Source organism: Pieris napi, chromosome 6 (genome assembly GCF_905475465.1).
Source record: "Pieris napi chromosome 6, ilPieNapi1.2, whole genome shotgun sequence".
Lineage (NCBI taxonomy): Eukaryota > Metazoa > Arthropoda > Insecta > Lepidoptera > Pieridae > Pieris > Pieris napi.
The window spans coordinates 9,747,708-9,768,102 of NC_062239.1; the positions used below are offsets into that span (position 1 = coordinate 9,747,708).

Sequence of the window (20,395 nt, forward strand, 5' to 3'; positions counted from 1 at the left end):
TAGATATAAGCTCAGCTTATGACAATGTTCTTATATCGGTTCTTAGGGGAAAATTGCTTTACTTAGATGTACCACCGATTCTGTCAAACTTTATTATCAATATGCTCAGAGAAAGATACATTAATTTATTTATCGAAGATGTCAAACTATCGCGGACTGTGTGGAAAGGATTACCACAGGGTTCTGTGCTCAGTCCTTTGCTCTACAACATCTACACATATGATTTAGAAACATCATTGCAGGCATCAGCAAACGTATTACAATATGCAGACGATCTTCTTATATACAAATCGGGAAAATCGATTGAAAATAATTGCCAAGCTCTAACATCTTCCCTTTCATTTTTAAAATCATGGCTTAATTCGAATGGTTTAGACTTATCTGTATCCAAGAGTAGGGTTGTGTTGTTTTCCAGAATGCGTAGGCCTCCCCCGGTCCATGTAAAGTTCAATAGTGTTTTGATTCCCTCGACTAATGACGTCAAATTCTTAGGAGTAATTCTAGATTCCAAGCTTACCGGTGTACCCCATTGTGAATATGTAACTGCAAGATGTGAACGTAATTTGAATATTCTTAGATGCTTATCGGGCATCTGGTGGGGAGCGCATTCACACTCCTTAAAACTGATTTACAACGCCATAATCAGAAGTGTAATGGATTACGGTACTTTTCTGTTGGAACCAGGAAATATTTCTGGTTTTAAAAAAATGGATAGTATTCAGGCTAAAGCAATGAGAATAGTCCTAGGAGCTATGAAGTCAAGTCCAATCAACTGTATGAGAGTCGAGTGTGTAGAGCCTCCATTAAGCTTACGACGGCAATTTCTGTCTGATAAATTCCTATTCCGTTGTATCCAATTCAGTAACCATATCCTAACACCTAAACTGACTTGCCTGGCATCTTTAATCCCCAATTGTAGTTATTGGAAAAACAAACGCCCACCATGTTTGGTTGAAAGTTACAGAAGATTTACTTATTTTGAGGCTCCTACTCACCAAGCGACTTCTAATCCATTGTTCAAATATAGTTATGATTCCCTTGTAATCTCTCCTGATATACATACTAGCACAGGTCTTGTGAAAATTGAGCAAAACCAAAAGTTAACATTTAACTATATTGTTGACACCAAGTGGCCACAATGGCATCGAATATTTACAGATGCATCTAAGCATTCCAAAGATAGCTGTGTAGGTGTTGGTGTACTGCACTCTAATTACAATATTGTTCAAAAAACTAAACTCCCTCCTGAATCCTCCGTGTTCACTGGCGAATGTATTGGCCTTGTTAAAGCCATAGAATACATCCTTCTACTAAAACTTCAAAAAACTGTAATTTTTACAGATTCACTAAGTTCTTTGAATGCCTTAGCCCGGTTCCCATTTGGATCACATTATCAATTCCCTGTCATTTCCGAAATTAGAAACCTGCTATTAAAATGTATAAAAGAAAACTATTCCGTATCGTTTGCATGGGTTCCTGGTCACTGTGGAATATCTGGAAACGAGAAAGCTGATCGTTTAGCCAATGAGGCGGTGGAGAGTGGAGATGTGGACATTTTTAGAAACTATGCGCATGACTTGATGTCTCTTTCAGGGATTTATCTCAGGAATTCTTGGACTGAATCCTGGTCTCAAGATAGTTCAAAAGGTCGCCATTATCGTACTATTCAACCTTCTATACCCAGTAAGCCCTGGTTTTGGAGACTGAGATTCGGTAAAAAAGTTACAACAGTACTGTCTCGTATGCGACTGGGACACGTCTGCACCCCAGCTCATCTTACTAAGTTAAATATTAATGAGAGCCCTACGTGCGATTGCGGATATGATGTAGGTGATTTAAATCACATCATATTTGTTTGTCCTCGGCGCGACCGGTCGGCTCTTCTCGAAGGTCTCATTTCCCTTCCAATTCCTTTCCCTTCATCCATATCATGTTTACTTTCAACATTGGACCCACATGTATATAAACTTTTAGCAGCTTTTATCTTAAGTAATAATATAAAAATTTAGACAATATGAACGTAAATATATGTAAATATGTTTTCTTACACTCCTTTTTTATGTAGATTTATAAGAATTGATCTTTTATTTTATAGATTCATTATTTTCTATTCCTAAATTCCTTTCCAGACGATAATTTTATGTTTTTACCCGTTTCCCTGTTTTTGACCCTGGGCCACAATGCACAAACCGTGCGGGCCAATAATTAAAAAAAAAAAAAAAAAAAAAATGATTGCGAATTGATTGTTTTTGTTATTATAATTTTTCAATGTTCACTGCAGTTTCGTTAAGTTATGATAAAAATGTATTATAACAGTATAAGAGTGAATTTACAATAATTCGATTAAAGGAATACAAGTGAAAGTGCAGCAACATTTAAAATAAACTATGGTTTCCAGTGAAGAAGAATCTTCCGATACTAAAGTTGCGGACACTTTAGATTGGGACGTCAATATGGAAATTCAATTATTTTATGCAATGGCTAATCATAAGCCTGTGGGTATAAATAAACATTTTCAAATGGCGTGTATTTGGGAGAAACTTTCAAACTCTATAACTAAGGAAATATCCACGCAAGATATTTGGAAGCATTTAGAAACGCTTTACGACACGTCTATGTTGGATGAAACGGAGCCCATACCCTTTCCGAATCAGGAAGTAACTTTTAGTTTGTCTGACGGTGAATTTGGCGCTTTGTTGAAGCAAAAATGTAGAGATGTTATATTGGGGGATGATAGTGATGGTGTGTAGAAACATTTAACATATCTTTTAATATTGTAGTTTAGAAATCATTTCTTCTTTAGGAATAAAGAATTATGCATGTTAATGTGATTGTGATATTTCAGATGGAAGAAGCCCCTCACCAAAGCCAGCCCCTAGAAGCAACTCTCGAGGAACTGCATCAAGAGATAGTACTGCGTCTAAAGGTATTGTAATATTTATTTTTGTATCTCTCAATGGTATGACCATGTTTACCCTTTGTAGTTCAATCTAAAGAATGAAAATCAAGTTGATATTGTTACTACTTCTGGCTAGTATAATTATTTCTTAATAAAAGAAGATCTAAGGTTATCAAATATATAAATATCTATGACTCAATTTGATCTTGTCTCTATTCAAGAGAAAAAAATAGTACACAAATGTTTTCTGCATTGAAAAATGGTCATTAACTTATTAATGTAAAATTAAAGGTCGTAAAGATAGTATTGGCGCTCTTGCTACTAAGACAAGGAAGGAGAGTGGAAGTTCACATGCATCAACAGACACACCTAGTATAAAGTCAGAAAAAGATTATGGTAATTTAATACATTTACTAAAATTTTAATACCTATAAATCTAAATTAAATTAATCTAGTAAAGTGAACTTAAGAAACTTTAAATAACTTTATTCTTATAAATCAAATTGTTAAAAAAAAATTGCCCTAGATTTATGCATGTATAGTATATATGTAATTTTAGAAATTAACATTTTAATAATAACTTCAATTAATATAAATATGGTTTATTTTTGTTATATACAGCAGTATGCATTAGCAGTAATATAAGTAGATATTAGACAAACTGCACCCTAGTAGTTACAACCTTTTAGTGAAAAATGTTCTATTTCTTATTTCAGATAGAAGAAGAGATTCACGCGATTCAAATGCATCCGGACCGCGCGATAGCTCCTCAAGCAGAAAATCGTCTTCACAGAAAAGTAGAGTCAGCTCCATTGCTGGTAAATAAAACAAACAAAACAATCTTATTTATATACATTGTTACATAAAAGACAGAAGTTTAGTATATCATTTCCACTTTTTCTGTTGTCATGCCATATTGTTTATTTTTTAGATGAAGACAGCAATACCCGCCGAGCTCGACGGCGTCCAAACACTTCGACGCCGCCTTCTAGCACACCAGCCAAGCGCCGGCGCATGTGACAAACACATAAACACTCATATCATCAATTTTTCTGACACTGGCACACGCGCAGGCAGCCTTGCGCATCTTGGAAAATGTCAGCTGTCACAAAATCTTTTCCTAGGTGTTTGCAGTTGCATTTTTTTATAATGTACTATGGATAAGTTTTAGTAATAAAATATTATTTAAAGTAAAATGTTGGTTATATTTTTATTTATCTGCATGCGTTATACTGAAATTAATGTATGCGTATTACATTTTTAATAAACATAAATTAAAAAAAATAAAAGAGTTATGATTTTTATAACAGGATACGTTTTAATGGCAGTTGGCAGGCCTAAGTCACACAGTTGGTGGAATATAGAATTTATCTCAAGAGGGTAATGCCCCTCGAATGAATACGTAAATCTATGGTTTTAAATTCGCGATATTCTGATTTTGTAGGACAGATATGCCCTAAGGTTAAGATTTATGATAGGCAAGGAAATATTTATTGGTATAGAGATAATAATAGGTAACTATACAAATATCTCCAATTCGACCGGCCACTGCAATATTTTGACACGAGTCTAGAGTTTAGACTCTAGAGAACTTCTTATGAACAACTTACTTTGCGACAGACGTGACCCACTAACGATAAAAGAATTTGTATGGGAATGATATTAGCTCACGTTTTGTCACGTGACCATTCTCCTCTGGTACCTTGCAGCTTCCAATAGCGACAGCAATGCGGATCCAGACGTTTTTGTATGCAATTTTAATGGTGTCCTCTCAATATTACCATTAGTTTTCGCATTTGTATTGGGTGTTTCTGGGTTACATATAATATTATATATCACACATAAAATAACAACATCCTGTAGTCGATTTCAGCTTTTGTGTTGGGAATATTGTTAAATGACATTTTACCATGGTCTTTAATTCATTCACTCAGTATTCTGTGCTTTCAATAAATAAAAAATGGTAGGTTGATGAGAGGTTGATAAGTTTTGTGTTTTAGCAACTGAATTAAAATTGGGATTTATTAATAATAATAACATCTGATCTAGGTATCAGAATAAGAGATTTATATTGTGAAATGGCTAATCATTATGAGGTGCCCAATTGGTGAGTATTAAGTATAATAAATTTCGCCGACATTCCAACCTATTTCAATCCTATTTTGCATCTATACTAATAAGTTTTAGTAGTTCAATTACATTATTTATTATTGTACCGACTTAAACATTTCTTTGATTATTATTTGGCTCTAGTCACATAGGAATTAATTTTTTGAGTTTCTTATTTATTAACCTAGGTTTTATGATACCTAGTTTGTAACCCATACTTGTTATAAATGAGCTTAGTTTTTATCTTGTACTTAAATATGATTATAGGGCAGGAAAACCACCAACAGGCCTTCATTTAGATGTTTTAAAAGGTGACAAGTTGATACAGAAACTTATGCTTGATGAGAAGAAATGCTACCTCTTTGGAAGAAACCCTCAAATGAATGACTTTTGCATTGACCATGCAAGTTGTTCAAGGGTTCATGCAGCTTTTGTATATCATAAAAACTTGAATAGAGCATTTTTAGTGGATTTGGGAAGTAGTAAGTAAAATTTTTAAGTAAATGTGCACTATTACAGGTTTGAAAGATAAAACTGTTTATAATATTATGGAATTTTAATAAAACATATATAATCAAATCATGAGGAAACTAGTATTACCTAAGACCTAAAAATTTATGAAGTGTGACACAGGCTGATCACTTATTCACGGGTTGTATCCATTTATATATAATATTTTACTGTAATGTATGATTTTAATATTCTCTTATTGTATTTCAATTTTATTGTTTGTAAGTTTTGAAATATAAATTCCAGCACATGGCACATATATAGGTAAAATGCGTTTGGATCCAAACAAGCCAACACAATTACCTATTGACTCAAATTTTCACTTTGGTGCATCAACAAGGAATTATATTATAAGGTACTTATAAAAATAAAGTTTTCATTGTCATTTTTAGTCTGTAAATACATAATTTTGCTTATTAAAATGCTAACTTATTTTCTGAAATGTTAATGAAGTTTCTGTATACATTCCATATGTAAATGGCAATATGTGTACCTAAATAGTCATTGGCTATTGACAATGAGCACAAAGCCTTTGTGTGTTTATCTATAGATTAATGTGCACAGTAGATCAATATTTTTTAGATACTTAACACAGAGTACTGATCAACAATTTTGTTTAAAATATGATTACTGAAACAGATGCAGAAAAATGACTGTCCCAGTAATACCATGTTCAATATATGAATATATATGGATGTAATTATTTTACAGAGAAAGGCCAACTGGTAATTCTAGAGGTATCATGGAGGAATTACCTAATACTGAAACAGAAGGTGCCTTATTAGGGCTTCCAGAGACACAGACTGAATTAGATGTAAGTACATTCTATTAATTATATAAAAATAGGATTGATTATATTTAGTTTGTTGTCACATTGTTTGCCACAGAGAACCTTTCCTTTTTCAAAATTGAATTAATTAAGCTATGCAGTGAGTCTAAAAGTTTAATATTCTGATACCGATAAACAAGTGAACATTTTCTATATTATTATTTGTGGGTAAGTGGGAGGACTGATGATGATTTTGACTTTTAATTTCAGTAAAGTTTAAAGTCAAAATAGACTTGTAATTATAAATCATTCACATTGAGATTAACCATGCCACAGATGAACCTATTATGTATTCATCAAAAACTTAATCATTTACATTGTAGCAAAGATAGATGATTGCTTAGGTTAAACTGTTGCTATGTCAAAAATTTAATAAGAAGTTTTGAACATACATATGTAGTTAAATTTATTTATAAATTTAACATTTTATTTTAGAACTTAACAGAATTCAACACTGCACACAACAGAAGGATCTCTATGTTGGGAATCCCGACGAACGACGATGCAGACGTAATAAAGGTAATATATTTACTACATATGTTGAAATTACTCTCTCCAAAAACTAACACAGACACAGCAGACAATTATAACAGCTACACTCTCAATACATATACCCATTCACATACTCATACATTCACGCATACTTATATGACTTGTGTTTGATTAGATTTAACACTAAGACTAGTTTTTCTTTCAAAAAATGATATTAAACATGCACCATGTACTACGGAAAAATTGAAATCTAGTTACCTACAACACAGTCTCCCTAGTGTGGGGACTAGCGATAGATGACTTTTGTCATAACCATATTTCTGTCATGAATAAAGTGTTTATTATTATTATTAAATTGAGAAGTTTAAAAATTATTAAAAGAGCAGTGTTGGCCTAGTGGGTAATATACAGGGTGGCCAAAAAGTCGTGGATCAAAACGCAAATAGGGGATAGATGAGGTCATCAGCTGCAAAAAAATTGTTCTACGGGAGGTCTCTAAGCTCAACCCCTGCAGAGTCATAATTTGTTCGCACAATCGTGGTTTGTAATTCTTTCTAGAAAGATATTAGAGCGACTCATGGCCATGTGTAATACCTTTTCAGAATCCCTATTAAATGCGCCAAAACTTCAAATACAGGGTCACTTTTCGGTAGAGTAATTTTTTTCACAGTGGGGGCCGAAGTAAACAAAAAGTTTTGATTTGAAAAAAATTTATATTGTATAACTTAGTATTATCTTCAATACACTCAATAAACAATTATAAATACTATGTCTAACGGAAGAACTCACTAGTATCAATCTATTGGATATTATTTAAAAGATACAGGATGTAAATTTTTTCAAATTTTAATAAGAATTAGTAAAAAACAGTCAATTTTCTTATAAAACGCAAAATAAATTATAACTCTGCAGGGGTTGAGCTTAGAGACCTCCCGTAGAACAATTTTTTGCAGATGATGACCTCATCTATCCCCTATTTGCGTTTGATCCACGACTTTTTGACCACCCTGTATAAATCACCCTTAAATAATTACATATATAGTAATTATTTAAGTGTTCTCATTGTACTGATATTGTAATGAACCAATATATTCAATTTTTTTTTTTTTTTTAAATAATCATACAATCAGTCTTTGCGACTATAAGTAGATACGTTGAGAGCTTTTTGACGTGTTAGGCGCTACTCCCAGCGGAGCCTCCCTATTCTTATTTAAACTCAGTCTGTTGGGTTGTCCTGATCAAAAATGTCTCGCCGCTTTTTTAGTCGTCGAGTAGTTTCTGGTATAGTTAGCTGTCCTGCTAGCTGATTGGGGTGCTTTTGAAGTCTTAGTTTGTAGTTATACCCATGTGTGATTATTTCCTCTTTTACCATGGACATATTAAGAAATTCATGGACTTCTGTAGTTTTGAGAAACCATGGGGTATTTGATATTTGCTTGAGTATGTAATTTTGAGCTCTTTGTATTATTATTATATTTGAGGCACTAGCAGATCCCCAAAGCTGTATTCCGTATGTCCATATGGGTTTGAGAATGGTTTTGTACAAGAGCAACTTATTGTCAGTGGATAGTTTTGAATTTCGTCCCATTAGCCAGTAGAGACCCTTGTATTTGTGGTTAATTTCGTCTCGCTTTGTTTGAATATGTTTTTTCCAGGTGAGTCTGCGGTCTAAATGCATTCCTAAATATTTGACTGTGTTTTGATGTGGTAATTGGGTGCCATTTAGAGTGACAGGGGGGCAGTCTTCCTTTCGGAGCGTGAAAGTGACGTGCACCGATTTGGACACACTAACTGCAATTCTCCATTTGGCCAACCAGTCTTCTACCTTATTTAAGCCATTTTGTAGAATTTTAGAGGCTAGAATGGGACTTCTGTTGGAGGTAAGTAGAGCCGTGTCATCAGCGAAGGTGGCGATAGTAATCTCTGGGCTCTGTGGTAGGTCGTATGTATACAGTGTGTACAGGACGGGTCCGAGGACTGAGCCCTGTGGCACACCTGCGCAAATTTCGTAAAAACCGGATGTGCTGGCACCTTCTTTAACTTGGAATAGTCTGTTAGACAAGTATGATTGTAGAATCCTATAGAATGTGTGTGGCAATAAGGATTTTATTTTAAACAAAAGACCCTTATGCCACACTTTGTCAAAGGCTTGTTGTACGTCTAGAAATGCAGATGAGCAGTATTCTCTCCTCTCGAGGGAGTTTCTTATTTTTCTACATACTCTGTGGACTTGTTCTGTTGTGGCATGTTCTTGCCTAAAGCCAAACTGATGATCTGGTATGATATGCTTTTCTTTTATTATGTCCAGCATTCTGTGTAGTAGCGATTTTTCAAATAATTTGGACATTATAGGCAGCAGACTAATGGGTCTATATGAAGTTATTTTGTGAATCGGTTTTCCAGGTTTGTGGATCATAGTCACTTGTGATACCTTCCATAAGTCTGGGTAGTACCCAGCTCTTAGGATTGCATTAAACAGCATTCAATTCAATTTTTTTTCAATTTCAAAAATTCTTTATTTTGTTTCACAAAAATTTATAGTGCTACATATCCAGTGTACATTATTTCCTGGAATGTAACAAACTTACAACTAGACACGTTTTTACAGCTATTTTGCTTTTTTTAAAACTTATAAAATTTATAAAACTAAAGTTATAATGTTACGAAAGGTTTTAACAATAACAAACAATTTATAACAATGAGGTAAACTACCTGGTAATTATGCAATCTTTAGATGAGATTTGCATTTTGACATGCCTAAATTGAATAACTAAATATAGTTCTAACAATAAATGGGGTAGCACCGAGAACAAAAGTGGACGGCAAGCAATCACAATAGGAACAGTCACCCGCTAAGGCTAGCGCGAGCATCAGTCACGCAACGCACGCGTAATCCAGGTCTATATATATTAATAATAAGGCCGGAGTTCGCGCGCGACGCGATGGCCAACACTCGCGCACCTGCGCGGGCCACCGATAACCAGTTATTCATCGCACTCAAGAAACAAGTGATGGGGTAATTTGTATCTGTTGTATTTATCGATGTAAGGTAAATTTTTCATCCGCGTTTTACAAAGGTTATTAATATATTTATTTTTACTTTTTCGGTTGTTATGTAAATAGAATTTTTTTGATAATTTGAATATAAACTGATAAATAGTCGGAAACTTAATTTCATTGTGAAATTTTTGGAGGTTTGTTCGAAACGGAGTGTTAAATGCATATTTCAATGCTTTGTTTTGGACAACCTGTAAGCTATTTAAATTAGTAGGGCACGTACTGCTCCATACTGGGCAGGCATAAGTTATGCAGGGTCGTACTAAGGTTCGATATACACTTAGCTTTGTTTTGCTACTGAGGCACGATCTTCTATTTAAGATGGGGCTCAGTGCATTCAAACCCTTCATGCTCTTGAGCCTGATGTATTGTGTGTTAAGGGTCCAGTTGAGTTTGTTGTCTAATATGACACCCAGATACTTAACAGAGCGACTCCAAGGAATCGCATATCCTTCAATATTGAGGGTACGAGTAGGCAGCGATCTAGTCCCGGAGAACATAATTGCCTCTGTTTTAGAGGCGTTAATTTTTAATTTCCACTTCCTGAAAAAGGTGGTCAATAAGTCGAGTGAAAGTTGCAGGCGACTTATGATCAAATCCAGGTCTTTGGAGGAAGTAAAGGATGCCGTATCATCGGCAAAACAGGCGAGATTAGTGCGTGTTTGAATGGGTATATCGTTAAGGTATAGTAAAAAATTAAACAGCATTGTAAGGTACACTATCACTTTGCGTGGTGATTCTTCGAGGACCTTTTTGTCTATTAAGTCATAGCCCGGCGCTTTATTATTGTCCATAGATTTGATATTGCGATTAATTTCCCGTGGTCTCACTAGTTTTAATGGTAGATCAAGTTGCAGGTCTTGGTCAATGATTAGTTCGATATCCGATTCATCTACATTAGGCCTGGGGTCATTCGGTTTGAATACATGACTGAGATGATTGGCAAAAACTTCAGCTTTTTCTCGTTCCGTTCTAATCCACTGCCCGTTCTGCGTTCGTAGTGGTGGCTTTTGGTATAGTGGTCGAGCTAGGTTTTTGCAGGCTCTCCAGAGCGAGTAATCGGTTGCTTTTGTTGATGTCAATCCTTCCAGGTGTTTACTCAAGGCTGCTTCGTTAGCTTCGGATATTAGGGATTTTAAATCACGTATCGCTTTATTAAGCGCCGTTTTGTCATATGTCAGTCTACTAGTGTGCCATATTCGACGTAGCCTTCGTTTTTCTAATATTTTTTGTCGTATGGTGTCCGAGTAGGTCTTACTCTGTGGCAGACGAGCAGTGATTTCGGGCGTGGACATCCAGCAGCTTTCTTGGATCACTTCGGTTAGTAAGCGAATTGCGTGATCAATGTCTGCTTCACTTTTTAAGGCAATTTTTAGGTCTAGTCTGTCATGGACCAGTTCTCGATATGAGTTCCAATCAGTTCGTTTATTGTACAATTTAAGGCTGTGTTCTTTGCTCAAGGCAGTTATTCCAATAGTCAATATAACTGGAACATGGTTTGTACTCGAGTCTAAACAAGTTTGTATTTGGTAAGAAAGTCTAGACAGGCCTTTCATGACGAAAAAGTCTATGACGTCCGGAAGCCTGTTTGAGTCAGTCGGCCAGTTGGTCGGGTCCGTCGTTGAAATCACTGTCAGATTGTTGTTATCTATACTTTTCTTAAGCTCTCTGCCTCTTGTTGTCGTTAGCCTAGAGGCCCAATGAACATGCTTGGCATTCCAATCACCTCCTGCTATGAATCGCTGCCCCAGTGATATAAAAAGCTCTTCAAAATGTTCTTCTTTTATAGTGTGCTTGGGGGGGGCAATAGATGGCGGATACATTAAACGTACCGTTTCTATCTATAACTGCAACCGTTGTAGCTTGTATGTAGGGTTTCTGAAACTGTGGTTGTTCATAATGTTTGATGTTTGATCTTATAATTATAGCTGCTCCTGCATGTGCAGTTCCGTCGGGATGGTTTGTAGCATAAATATTAAAATTACGTAATGTGACTCTGTTATTTTCTGTAAGGTGAGATTCAGACACTAATAATATGTCAATGTTGTGTGTGTGTAGTAGTACTTCTACTTCTTCTAGATTAGGCAATAGCCCATCTGGGTTCCAGGTAGCTATCTTTAGGGAAGTCATTTGGACATTTTCGTGACTAATGTTGTAATTAAATTGATTAAAGTGCTCATTTGTTGTAAGATATGATCAAACTTTTCAGCTTGTTTGACTAACATTTCTTCAATTGTAGGTTTTGGTGTATTATAAGTATTCTGGTTAGATCCTATCACATCGGCGTAGCTTGATCGATAATTTCCATGGTTAGGTATTTCTTTGTTCCTAGATAAGTGTTGTGGTTGTGATAGTGACTGGGAGTTTTTGTCACCAATAGGTTTATTATTTTCTAACTGTGGTAGTGTGTTCATCTCAGGTGGAATCTGTTTAGAGCTGCGTTGTCGTTCCGGATTATTATTATTTATCCTTGATGCGCGGGTATACTGCCTTTTAGATTTTCTCGATAGGATTTCTACATATACTTCACAGCCTTTAAAGTTGGCTGGATGGGCACCGAGGCACAAGGCGCATTTTGCTGGAGTACTTCGATCAGGCTTTGGACAGTCTCCTGTTCTATGTGCTTGCGCGCATTTCACGCAGCGATAGGGCCTCATACAGTAATTTTTAGAGTGACCATATTGCTGACATCTTTGGCATTGGACTATGGAGTTCCTTTTACGTGGTTCCTCTATAACGACCGATTGGTGGTTTATGTACTTTATACCTTTTATCTCTTTGTTGCTCGGACTTTGTTGTAGGGTTGCAAAAAATGTAGATGTAGGTTTCTTTTCAGGTCCATACTTTGCATTTATTATTTCTCCTATCACTACGTTTCCCGTGTCTTCCAGTGCTTCTTTTATTTTAAGGATAGGAGTTGAATAATGTAGGTTTTTGATAACCACTCTATACGGTTTTTTGTCTTTCCTGTTAAATGTATGTCCGATCAGTCTTTTTTCACGGATAAGGTCTATTATGTTTTTGTAAACCTCCACGTTGGCGCAATTTATGCGCAGCTGGTTTTGGTTTATTATTTTGTAGACGAAGTCGGTTTTGTTTACGGCACACTTCAGGAGTTCGGTAAGTTTGGCTAGGTCTTCAATACCATATAGGATTATAGGCGGAGGTTTAGATATCTTTTTAGTTTGTTCTACATCATTATTTGCTTCCTGATCTACTGGAAGGCCGCTGAATTGATTGGAAACTGGTATCCTATCTGGAGATGGTGAGGAAACTTTTTTCCTTTTGGCGTTCCTTAGTGTCGGTGCTCTCTGCCAGTTAGGAGGATTCTGTTTGTCTATGTGAATGTCTTTAGAATTTGTCTGCACTCTATTCAATAGAGCTGTCGGGCTTTGGATGTTAACATCTGCTACTGAACTTAGAGATGAGCTTCTTGGTCGAGCCAGAAATAGGCTAGGATGAAAGGCTTGCTGAACTAGCTTTTTATCCTTCACATTAGAATCAGCAGCATTAACTGGTAAGGGGGCCTGGGTTCCCACCCTCTTACAGGTTTCTTCTGCGAGTGTATCTTTGTTTAGCAAAACTTTGTCCCCCCCCAGAATACGTGGGACAGCCTGAGCAAGGCTCAGAGAGGGATTCTCCGGCTACACCGGTACCCTCCTGGGGTATACTGTTTTTAGGTTTTGCTTCCATTTTTTTTTTGTGATTTTCTGTCAGGGTTGTCTTCCCTTAGTCAGTTGGTTCGGTTAAGGCGCCGAAGACTCGCCTTCGTTCTTCATACTTTGCTACTGCGATCTCGAGGTATTTGCGAATGGAGCTCGTAGCAGATCACAGCATTGCCCGGAGGAGACGGCCCACAAGGTAGAACTAGTGTGGGCCCATCTATGTACCACTGCGATAGTACAGAGATGGCGTGGACGTGTATGAAGAACTTTCGGTGCGCGCCTGATAGCCTAGCTCCATTGCCTAGGCGTGCGCTTCGGTATGCTTAGCTTTTTATAGGAGCATATTCCCTGACATAGATTATGCCGCCCCACTAAGACCAACACCGACCCCCCCCCCCTATATATTCAATAAACAAAATTTAAATTTCAGCCTCCAACTGGTACGAAGCGAGCATCCACAATGCCAAGTGGAGCACCTAAGAAACAGAAACGGAATGTGTCATTCAATGAAGAGGTGGATATAATAAATCCAGAAGACATTGATCCATCTGTGGGTCGCTTTAGGAATCTGGTGCGGTCAACTATAGTTCCCAATTCCAGTATACCATCTAAGAAGATCAAACTACACAATCCCGATGAAAGTAAGTTTCAGTAAACATAGTTTTGTTTAGTTATTCACTAAATTGAATTAATACAAGAAGAGGCCTAATTGTGAATAAGCGTTTGTCAGCTGGTACTCTATAACTCCCAATAGCGATAGCGATTTTACCTTTTTTGTTAAGATTGAAATTAGATATGAACCCGTCTGGTTCAATGTCGATGTCGGTTTTTTTTATATAACGGGGGAGAGGGGCACCTAATGTCCAATGATACTGAATGCCAGAGGGATCGCGAGTGCATTGCCGGCCTTTTAAGAATTGGTACGCACTTTTCTTGAAGGACCCTAAGTCGAATTGGTTCGGAAATACTTTAGTGGGCAGCTGGTTCCACATAGTGGTGATGAGAGGCAAATACGCTCAGTTGTGCAACAACGGGGTGATTCGGATGGTATATTGTGTTCTGCCTCGACGTCCGATGGTAAAACATAGTTACAGAGTGCCTTTTTTTAATTTATCATAGAAATAAAAAAACAAATGACGCTCACATCTTCAATTCTATTGAATATATTTAATAAACCTACGAATAATAGCAGGAATTATTTGGTCCTGGACGACGGTATGTTGGTTTGGTATGTTGGGACGTAATGAGCTTAAAGATAATGAGGGTTTCATTATCTTTTTGAAGTTAAACTTCTTTAGGCGGGTTATGAAAAATTTATGAGCGTGAAATTTTACGATGCGCGCGCACCGTGACAAAATTAATTCAAAATTAACAGAATGAAGTTTCCCACGGAAGACGCTACGGCATTGGACATAATTTAAAAACAACATTCGAATAATAATAGAATTTATGTTACACTTAATGTAAGAGAATAATAATAAATATTTATTTATTTAATATTTCAAATGTAAACTGAACTTTATTGACTATGATGACTCCTTTTCCAGACTTTGATTATTTAATTGTAATTAATTATTTGCATGCAATCGAAAACTATGTTTATGCCAAAGAAGTATAACTTCTTACGCGCGTACATAAGTACACGCACCCTTTTTTGTTATAAAGGTTTTATTGTTTTCTTTTTCTTTTTGTCATATATCCACCTACAAGCTATTAATTTTCTATTGAATTTTCAGTTCACATACACCACTCCCTCCGCCTGCAAGAGATATCTCGCAGCACCAACTTGTACTCGGATTTGCCGGCGCCTACGTCGTCGCCATTCAGCCTTATTGGAGCCAGGTTAGTTTTACAAGATGCCATTTCGTACACAGCAATTCAGATAAATCAACTTAATATATAAAGGAAAAACTCTACGAAAGATTAGGCGGCATGGTCGAAGGACCTGAGCCTGCGCCATGCGCGAAAAAAAAAAGCCAATTCAGAGTCCAGAATGCCGTATGCAACACCTTGTATGGCTTTTCGTATAATAGCTAAATACTTTCACAGAAGTTTCGAGTAATTTAGTGACAAAAAATGACGTCACGAGAAGAAAATACTTTTTGCCCTGAATTTTTTTTGACACATGCGTATAAAGTATAAACCCTATTCGATTTTATATGATTTTCCAAAGTCTTACCGCTCTTCGTGTTCAATGTGACCAAACATATATACAATGCTATGCTGTGATTAATTATACGTGCCGAACTCTTGCTTAACCTTTTTTGTAGGCGTTTTTAGACCCGTCATGGCTATATTAATAATATTTTTTTATAGGCTTCTGAGACCTATTTTTAAGTTTGTTTGCTCAGGTAGAAAATAGGTAGTAAATATGTATAAAAACGCTATCACTCAAAGATTCTTAGAACCCAATTAAATGATGGTGGTCACGACGACAGGTTGCGTCAGAATGGCCGGTAACTTTATTTCTTGATTATCTTCTTTTTAATGCAGACTGCAGAGGTAGCAAATAGTATGAAATAGGTAGGAAAATATGGCGTATAGTTTGATTGCGATGTCAAATTTGGTCAGCCAACCTGACGGTCACTGTTCAATTGGGTATAAAATACTAGTAAATTTTTATGATATGGGTAAAAGACCTTAGATTTAGGGTCAAAAGTCAAAACCCTAGAAAGACTAGAATAAAGATTACATTGAATTTATCATAATTATTGTTAATCTTAATACAGTAGAACCTCTATAAGTCGAACATCAAGGGAGACGCCAAAAAATTCGAGTTATAGAGTTTTCAACTTATGGAGGATTTCGACTTAGGCGGATTTTGATTCGACATAAAGAGTTTGAGGTTTATTCTTATAAATTTTGCAAAGCAAGCAAACACGTGTTTCCATGAGTCATAAATTTATTATTGTATACTCCTAAAATGTTTTCTAAGAAACAATAGTGTACTCACATTGTCGGCAAGTTCTTAAAGTCGGTAACTTATTTTTGTTCCAACCAATGAGATAATAAATTCCAAATGATCAAGTTGTAAAGGTTGTAAAATAACGTTCCTATGTTCGAGATACAGAGGGCAAATTTAATTTTTCGAGTTATAGAGTGAAAATATGTACCAAAATGGCTTGGAGGGACTCGGTGATTATTTCGATTAACAGAGGGTCAAGATTTCAAGTAATGGAGGTTTTGGTGTTTTAAGGGAAGGGAACAAAACATTTTTTCGAGATTTGGAGGTTTTTGACTTATCGAGGTTCGACTTAACGAGGTTCTACTGTATATATAAACTACGTGTCACGTTGTATGGAGTCCTAAACTACCGAACCGATATCAATCAAATTTGCACACCGTGTGTAGTTTGATCCAACTTAAAAGATAGGATAGATCTCAATTTATACCCGCAATATTATTTTATTGCAAAATATTAGTTTATTATTTGATAGTCACAATTCTAACAGATGGCGCTGCGTTGAAAGTACCAACGTTTCACATAAGCTACAATTTAAAGGCATAACCACCAAAAAAGCATGGTGGTCCCCATGACTGGTGTTCTTCTACCGTTTCCCTTGAATAGTTTGCTACTATGTAATATAACAAAAACCTTAGCCACAGCAACGCTTGGCCGGTCTGCTAGTTATTGATATTTTTTTTGGATAATAAATAACGATACTTTGTAGGTTGGGTATATCATTACCAAATCCAGCTCCTGATGTGGAAATGGAAGGACCCGAGCCGCATCTCAGCGTACATCCGCCGCTGCCAAATTCAGGTAAGATTCTAGCTTCATTGATTCAAATATTTTAATGATTTTTGAGCCATTTAAGTAAAAAAAAACGCTTAATACAGCTAAAATTTCTGATAACTGTTGGGCATTTTTACATTTATGTTAATTAAAAGCTTTTTTTTAAAGAAGTTAGTATGGTTTATACATTTTTAGTATTGTTTTCAAATACATTTGTTTGGATCGCTTTGATAAATGCGCAAGATTGAAGAACAACTTTGTGATTGTTTAATATTATGCCCGTCAAAACCAGACTATTTTTTGTTTAGACCACGAAATTAGGATAAACACGATATAACAAACATATAAAAAATAATGGCGTCACTATAATATGTGAACGCGAAATTAAGCGAAATAAAATAACTTTTTTATACAAAAGTAATTTATATTTGATATAACAAAAAAAGAACTAATTATAAATTTTAATTAAGAATTGAATTATCAGTACTGTCCTTGACTTTCAAATATTTTAACATAAAGAAATATACACATTTTTAAACTTTTAGCGATTCTTGTGGAATCGTATAGGATGTCTAACGAAAGCCTAAACGATACTATCGTCATGATCGTAGAACAATGTCGGATTTGAAAAAAATCCAAAATCCACTTTTTATCATAATTGGATACTACATTGACTAAACTAACGTTAGTTAGTTATAAGACTAAATTTTACGGCTACATTAAAAAAAAACCACGTGTTTTAAATTTCAAATTAATCAGTCGGTAAAGTGACGGATTTGATAAAAACATGTGATTTGTCTAGAAAACTGTGTAAAAAAAATTTAATGTTATTATTTTTATTTTGTTTCAAAACAAACCCTTTTGTTTGCTTGTATGCTAATTTCATAGTAACAGAATATGAATTAAAATAATTATGACAAAACCTTACATGATTATTTTATTTTGAAATACCCTGTAAAGTTTACTGGTTGTCAGATCCGTCTCTATTCTACGACTATGACGCTATGTTCCGTTCTATTGTGATTGGCCACGTTGGCATGCGACATGCTACGTCATACGTACGTTTGACCAATCATAGTCGAAATTTCGTTATGAGTCTAACATTTAAATTGTAACCCTAGTTTAAACATTTAAATATTTTTTTTATTAATGTAATTCCGCTTTTTAGCTCAAGAAGAGTCAGCAGCATCGTCAAACGAGCCCAAAAGGAAGAAATACGCAAAAGAAGCGTGGCCCGGACGGAAACCGGGACTTATATCTGTGTGAGGGTAGTTTTTATGTGGACTTTGGACTCGTAATTTTAATTCTACCACCTCCATCAGAATTTGTGGTTAGATTCGTTGTGTTCTTTGGAATGTAAAAATGGTTTCACAGGTTTTATTCGCGTAGAATACGAGCTATAGAAATGTCTGCTCTAAGCTGTCGGACAATTTCATTATAGTATATTATATAGCACATGAATTCCTTAATAAATGCAATTTTTTCATGACGTCAATTAAAACACAGTATGTGAAATTCACCGGCTTGATTCTAGTATTTTAGCGATAGGATTTAGCTAGAGAAGTTTGATCTTTACATCACACTATATAAGGCTTAAGGGAGCCATAGACGGACCGCATGTTGCAGTCAAGTCACGGCGATCTGCAGTTTCCATACTAAATTCATATTCGCAATACACGGACCGCTCGAGCAGTTCCTGAGCAAACCGCATATTGCAGTCGGTCTTGACTGCAACATGCGGTCCGTCTATGGCCCGCTTTACATTTTCGTTCATTCTGCCTTATGAACTAAGCATTGCGTCATATTTAGGTAGTGAATATCATAAATAATTAATAGGTCTAATGTCTCTTTCTATCATAATGTGTTTACGTTGTGATGAAGAGAGAGAGGTACAGTTTGATGGTGCAATTAGACTGTTTTATATGACTAATGAAAATATGTACAAATTTTTATCTTTGCAATCCTAAGTTAAATTATAGGAATTGGAGTGTTATTTTATGTAGGTTAAGATAGTAGTTAAATACTAATTAATGATAAGCGCTGTGAATTTTGTACAATAAATGTAAAAATTCTTATTGTATTTTTATTTTATGCATATTGTTACCTTTTGTAAACCTTGGCCTCAGATATCTATCTATATTTGTTTTATTTATATTTTTCATTATTTTTTTTATTTTTTTTTTATAGAACGGGGGGCAAACGGGCAGGAGGCTCACCTGATGTTAAGTCATATTAATTTCAATGCCAGAGGGCTCGCGAGTGCGTTGCCGGCCTTTTAAGAATTGGTTCGGAAATACTTCAGTTGGCAGCTGGTTCCACATAGAAGTAGTGCGCGGCAAAAACTGCCTTGAAAATTAGTAGGTGTTCTGTCCCTACCTACGTCGATTTAACTTAGAAAAATTAATAAAGAAATCACATATACACAGAAACACAAGCATATGTATGCAAATTCACAAGTATAGGTTTATTATTTTCAATAGTTTTCTCGTAGTAATTAATTTTAGCACCGAGTAGTGTTGGCCTCTCGACTCTCATCTGCGAGGTCGTAGGTTCGTTCCCCAGCTGTGCACCAATGGACTTTCTATGTGTGCATTTAACATTCGAACGGTGAAGGCAACCATCCTAAGGAAACCAGCTTGCCTCAGACACAAAAAGTCGACGGCGTGTTTCAGGCACAGGAGGCTGATCACCTACTTGCCTATTAGATTGACAAATTATCGAGAAACATACTTACAGAAATTTAAGGCCCAGACCTAATAAAGTATTATTTAAGAAGAGAATTTCCCGTACGCTTCGCAGGAATAATAATGGGAAATAAATAAAATTTTATGTTTCATTATTATTATTTTTTCATATTTTTATTGTTCTTCTTTTTAACTTCCCACTAAGAAAATTGAAAATTTTCGAAAATCGAGTTTTTAACAGATGTTGACGTTTTGAGGTTCTAGGAAGCCTCCCCGTATGTTTCCGCGGTGAAGTAAAGTAAGTAGTAAAGAGTGAATTAATGTATGGGTTTTGTGTTAAACCAAACAAATTTAACAAGGAGAGTATTTTCGATATAACGAATGACGTTACAAATAGTTTATACTGTAATTAAT

General features: G+C 35.6%; 2 protein-coding genes across 2 annotated transcripts; both read left to right on the forward strand.

Moving 5' to 3' along the window:
• Positions 1-2,228: 2,228 nt before the first annotated feature.
• Positions 2,229-4,095, forward strand: LOC125050202 (MRG/MORF4L-binding protein). Its single transcript, XM_047649886.1, has 5 exons — positions 2,229-2,742; positions 2,846-2,926; positions 3,191-3,295; positions 3,616-3,717; positions 3,831-4,095. The coding sequence occupies exons 1-5, from the start codon at positions 2,388-2,390 to the stop codon at positions 3,917-3,919; spliced, it is 732 nt and encodes a 243-aa protein (XP_047505842.1). The 5' UTR covers positions 2,229-2,387; the 3' UTR covers positions 3,920-4,095.
• Positions 4,096-4,829: 734 nt separating this feature from the next.
• Positions 4,830-19,379, forward strand: LOC125050201 (nuclear inhibitor of protein phosphatase 1). The gene is made up of 9 exons (XM_047649885.1): positions 4,830-5,006; positions 5,276-5,490; positions 5,765-5,873; positions 6,230-6,332; positions 6,783-6,866; positions 13,992-14,202; positions 15,298-15,403; positions 17,233-17,324; positions 18,466-19,379. Exons 1-9 carry the CDS (start codon positions 4,978-4,980, stop codon positions 18,561-18,563), a joined length of 1,047 nt encoding a protein of 348 aa, XP_047505841.1. The 5' UTR covers positions 4,830-4,977; the 3' UTR covers positions 18,564-19,379.
• The last annotated feature ends 1,016 nt before the right edge of the window (positions 19,380-20,395 follow it).

What these genes read in the sequence shown, in the direction of transcription:
- LOC125050201 (XM_047649885.1), top strand. Translation starts at nt 4,978, where the DNA reads ATGGCTAATCATTATGAGGTGCCCAATTG. An exon ending in ACTACACAATCCCGATGAAA is followed by an intron (nt 14,203 to 15,297) that starts GTAAGTTTCAGT and finishes TTGAATTTTCAG; the next exon opens with TTCACATACACCACTCCCTC. An exon ending in TTCAGCCTTATTGGAGCCAG is followed by an intron (nt 15,404 to 17,232) that starts GTTAGTTTTACA and finishes GATACTTTGTAG; the next exon opens with GTTGGGTATATCATTACCAA.
- LOC125050202 (XM_047649886.1), top strand. Translation starts at nt 2,388, where the DNA reads ATGGTTTCCAGTGAAGAAGAATCTTCCGATACTAAAGTTGCGGACACT. An exon ending in AGATAGTACTGCGTCTAAAG is followed by an intron (nt 2,927 to 3,190) that starts GTATTGTAATAT and finishes GTAAAATTAAAG; the next exon opens with GTCGTAAAGATAGTATTGGC. An exon ending in AAAGTCAGAAAAAGATTATG is followed by an intron (nt 3,296 to 3,615) that starts GTAATTTAATAC and finishes TTCTTATTTCAG; the next exon opens with ATAGAAGAAGAGATTCACGC.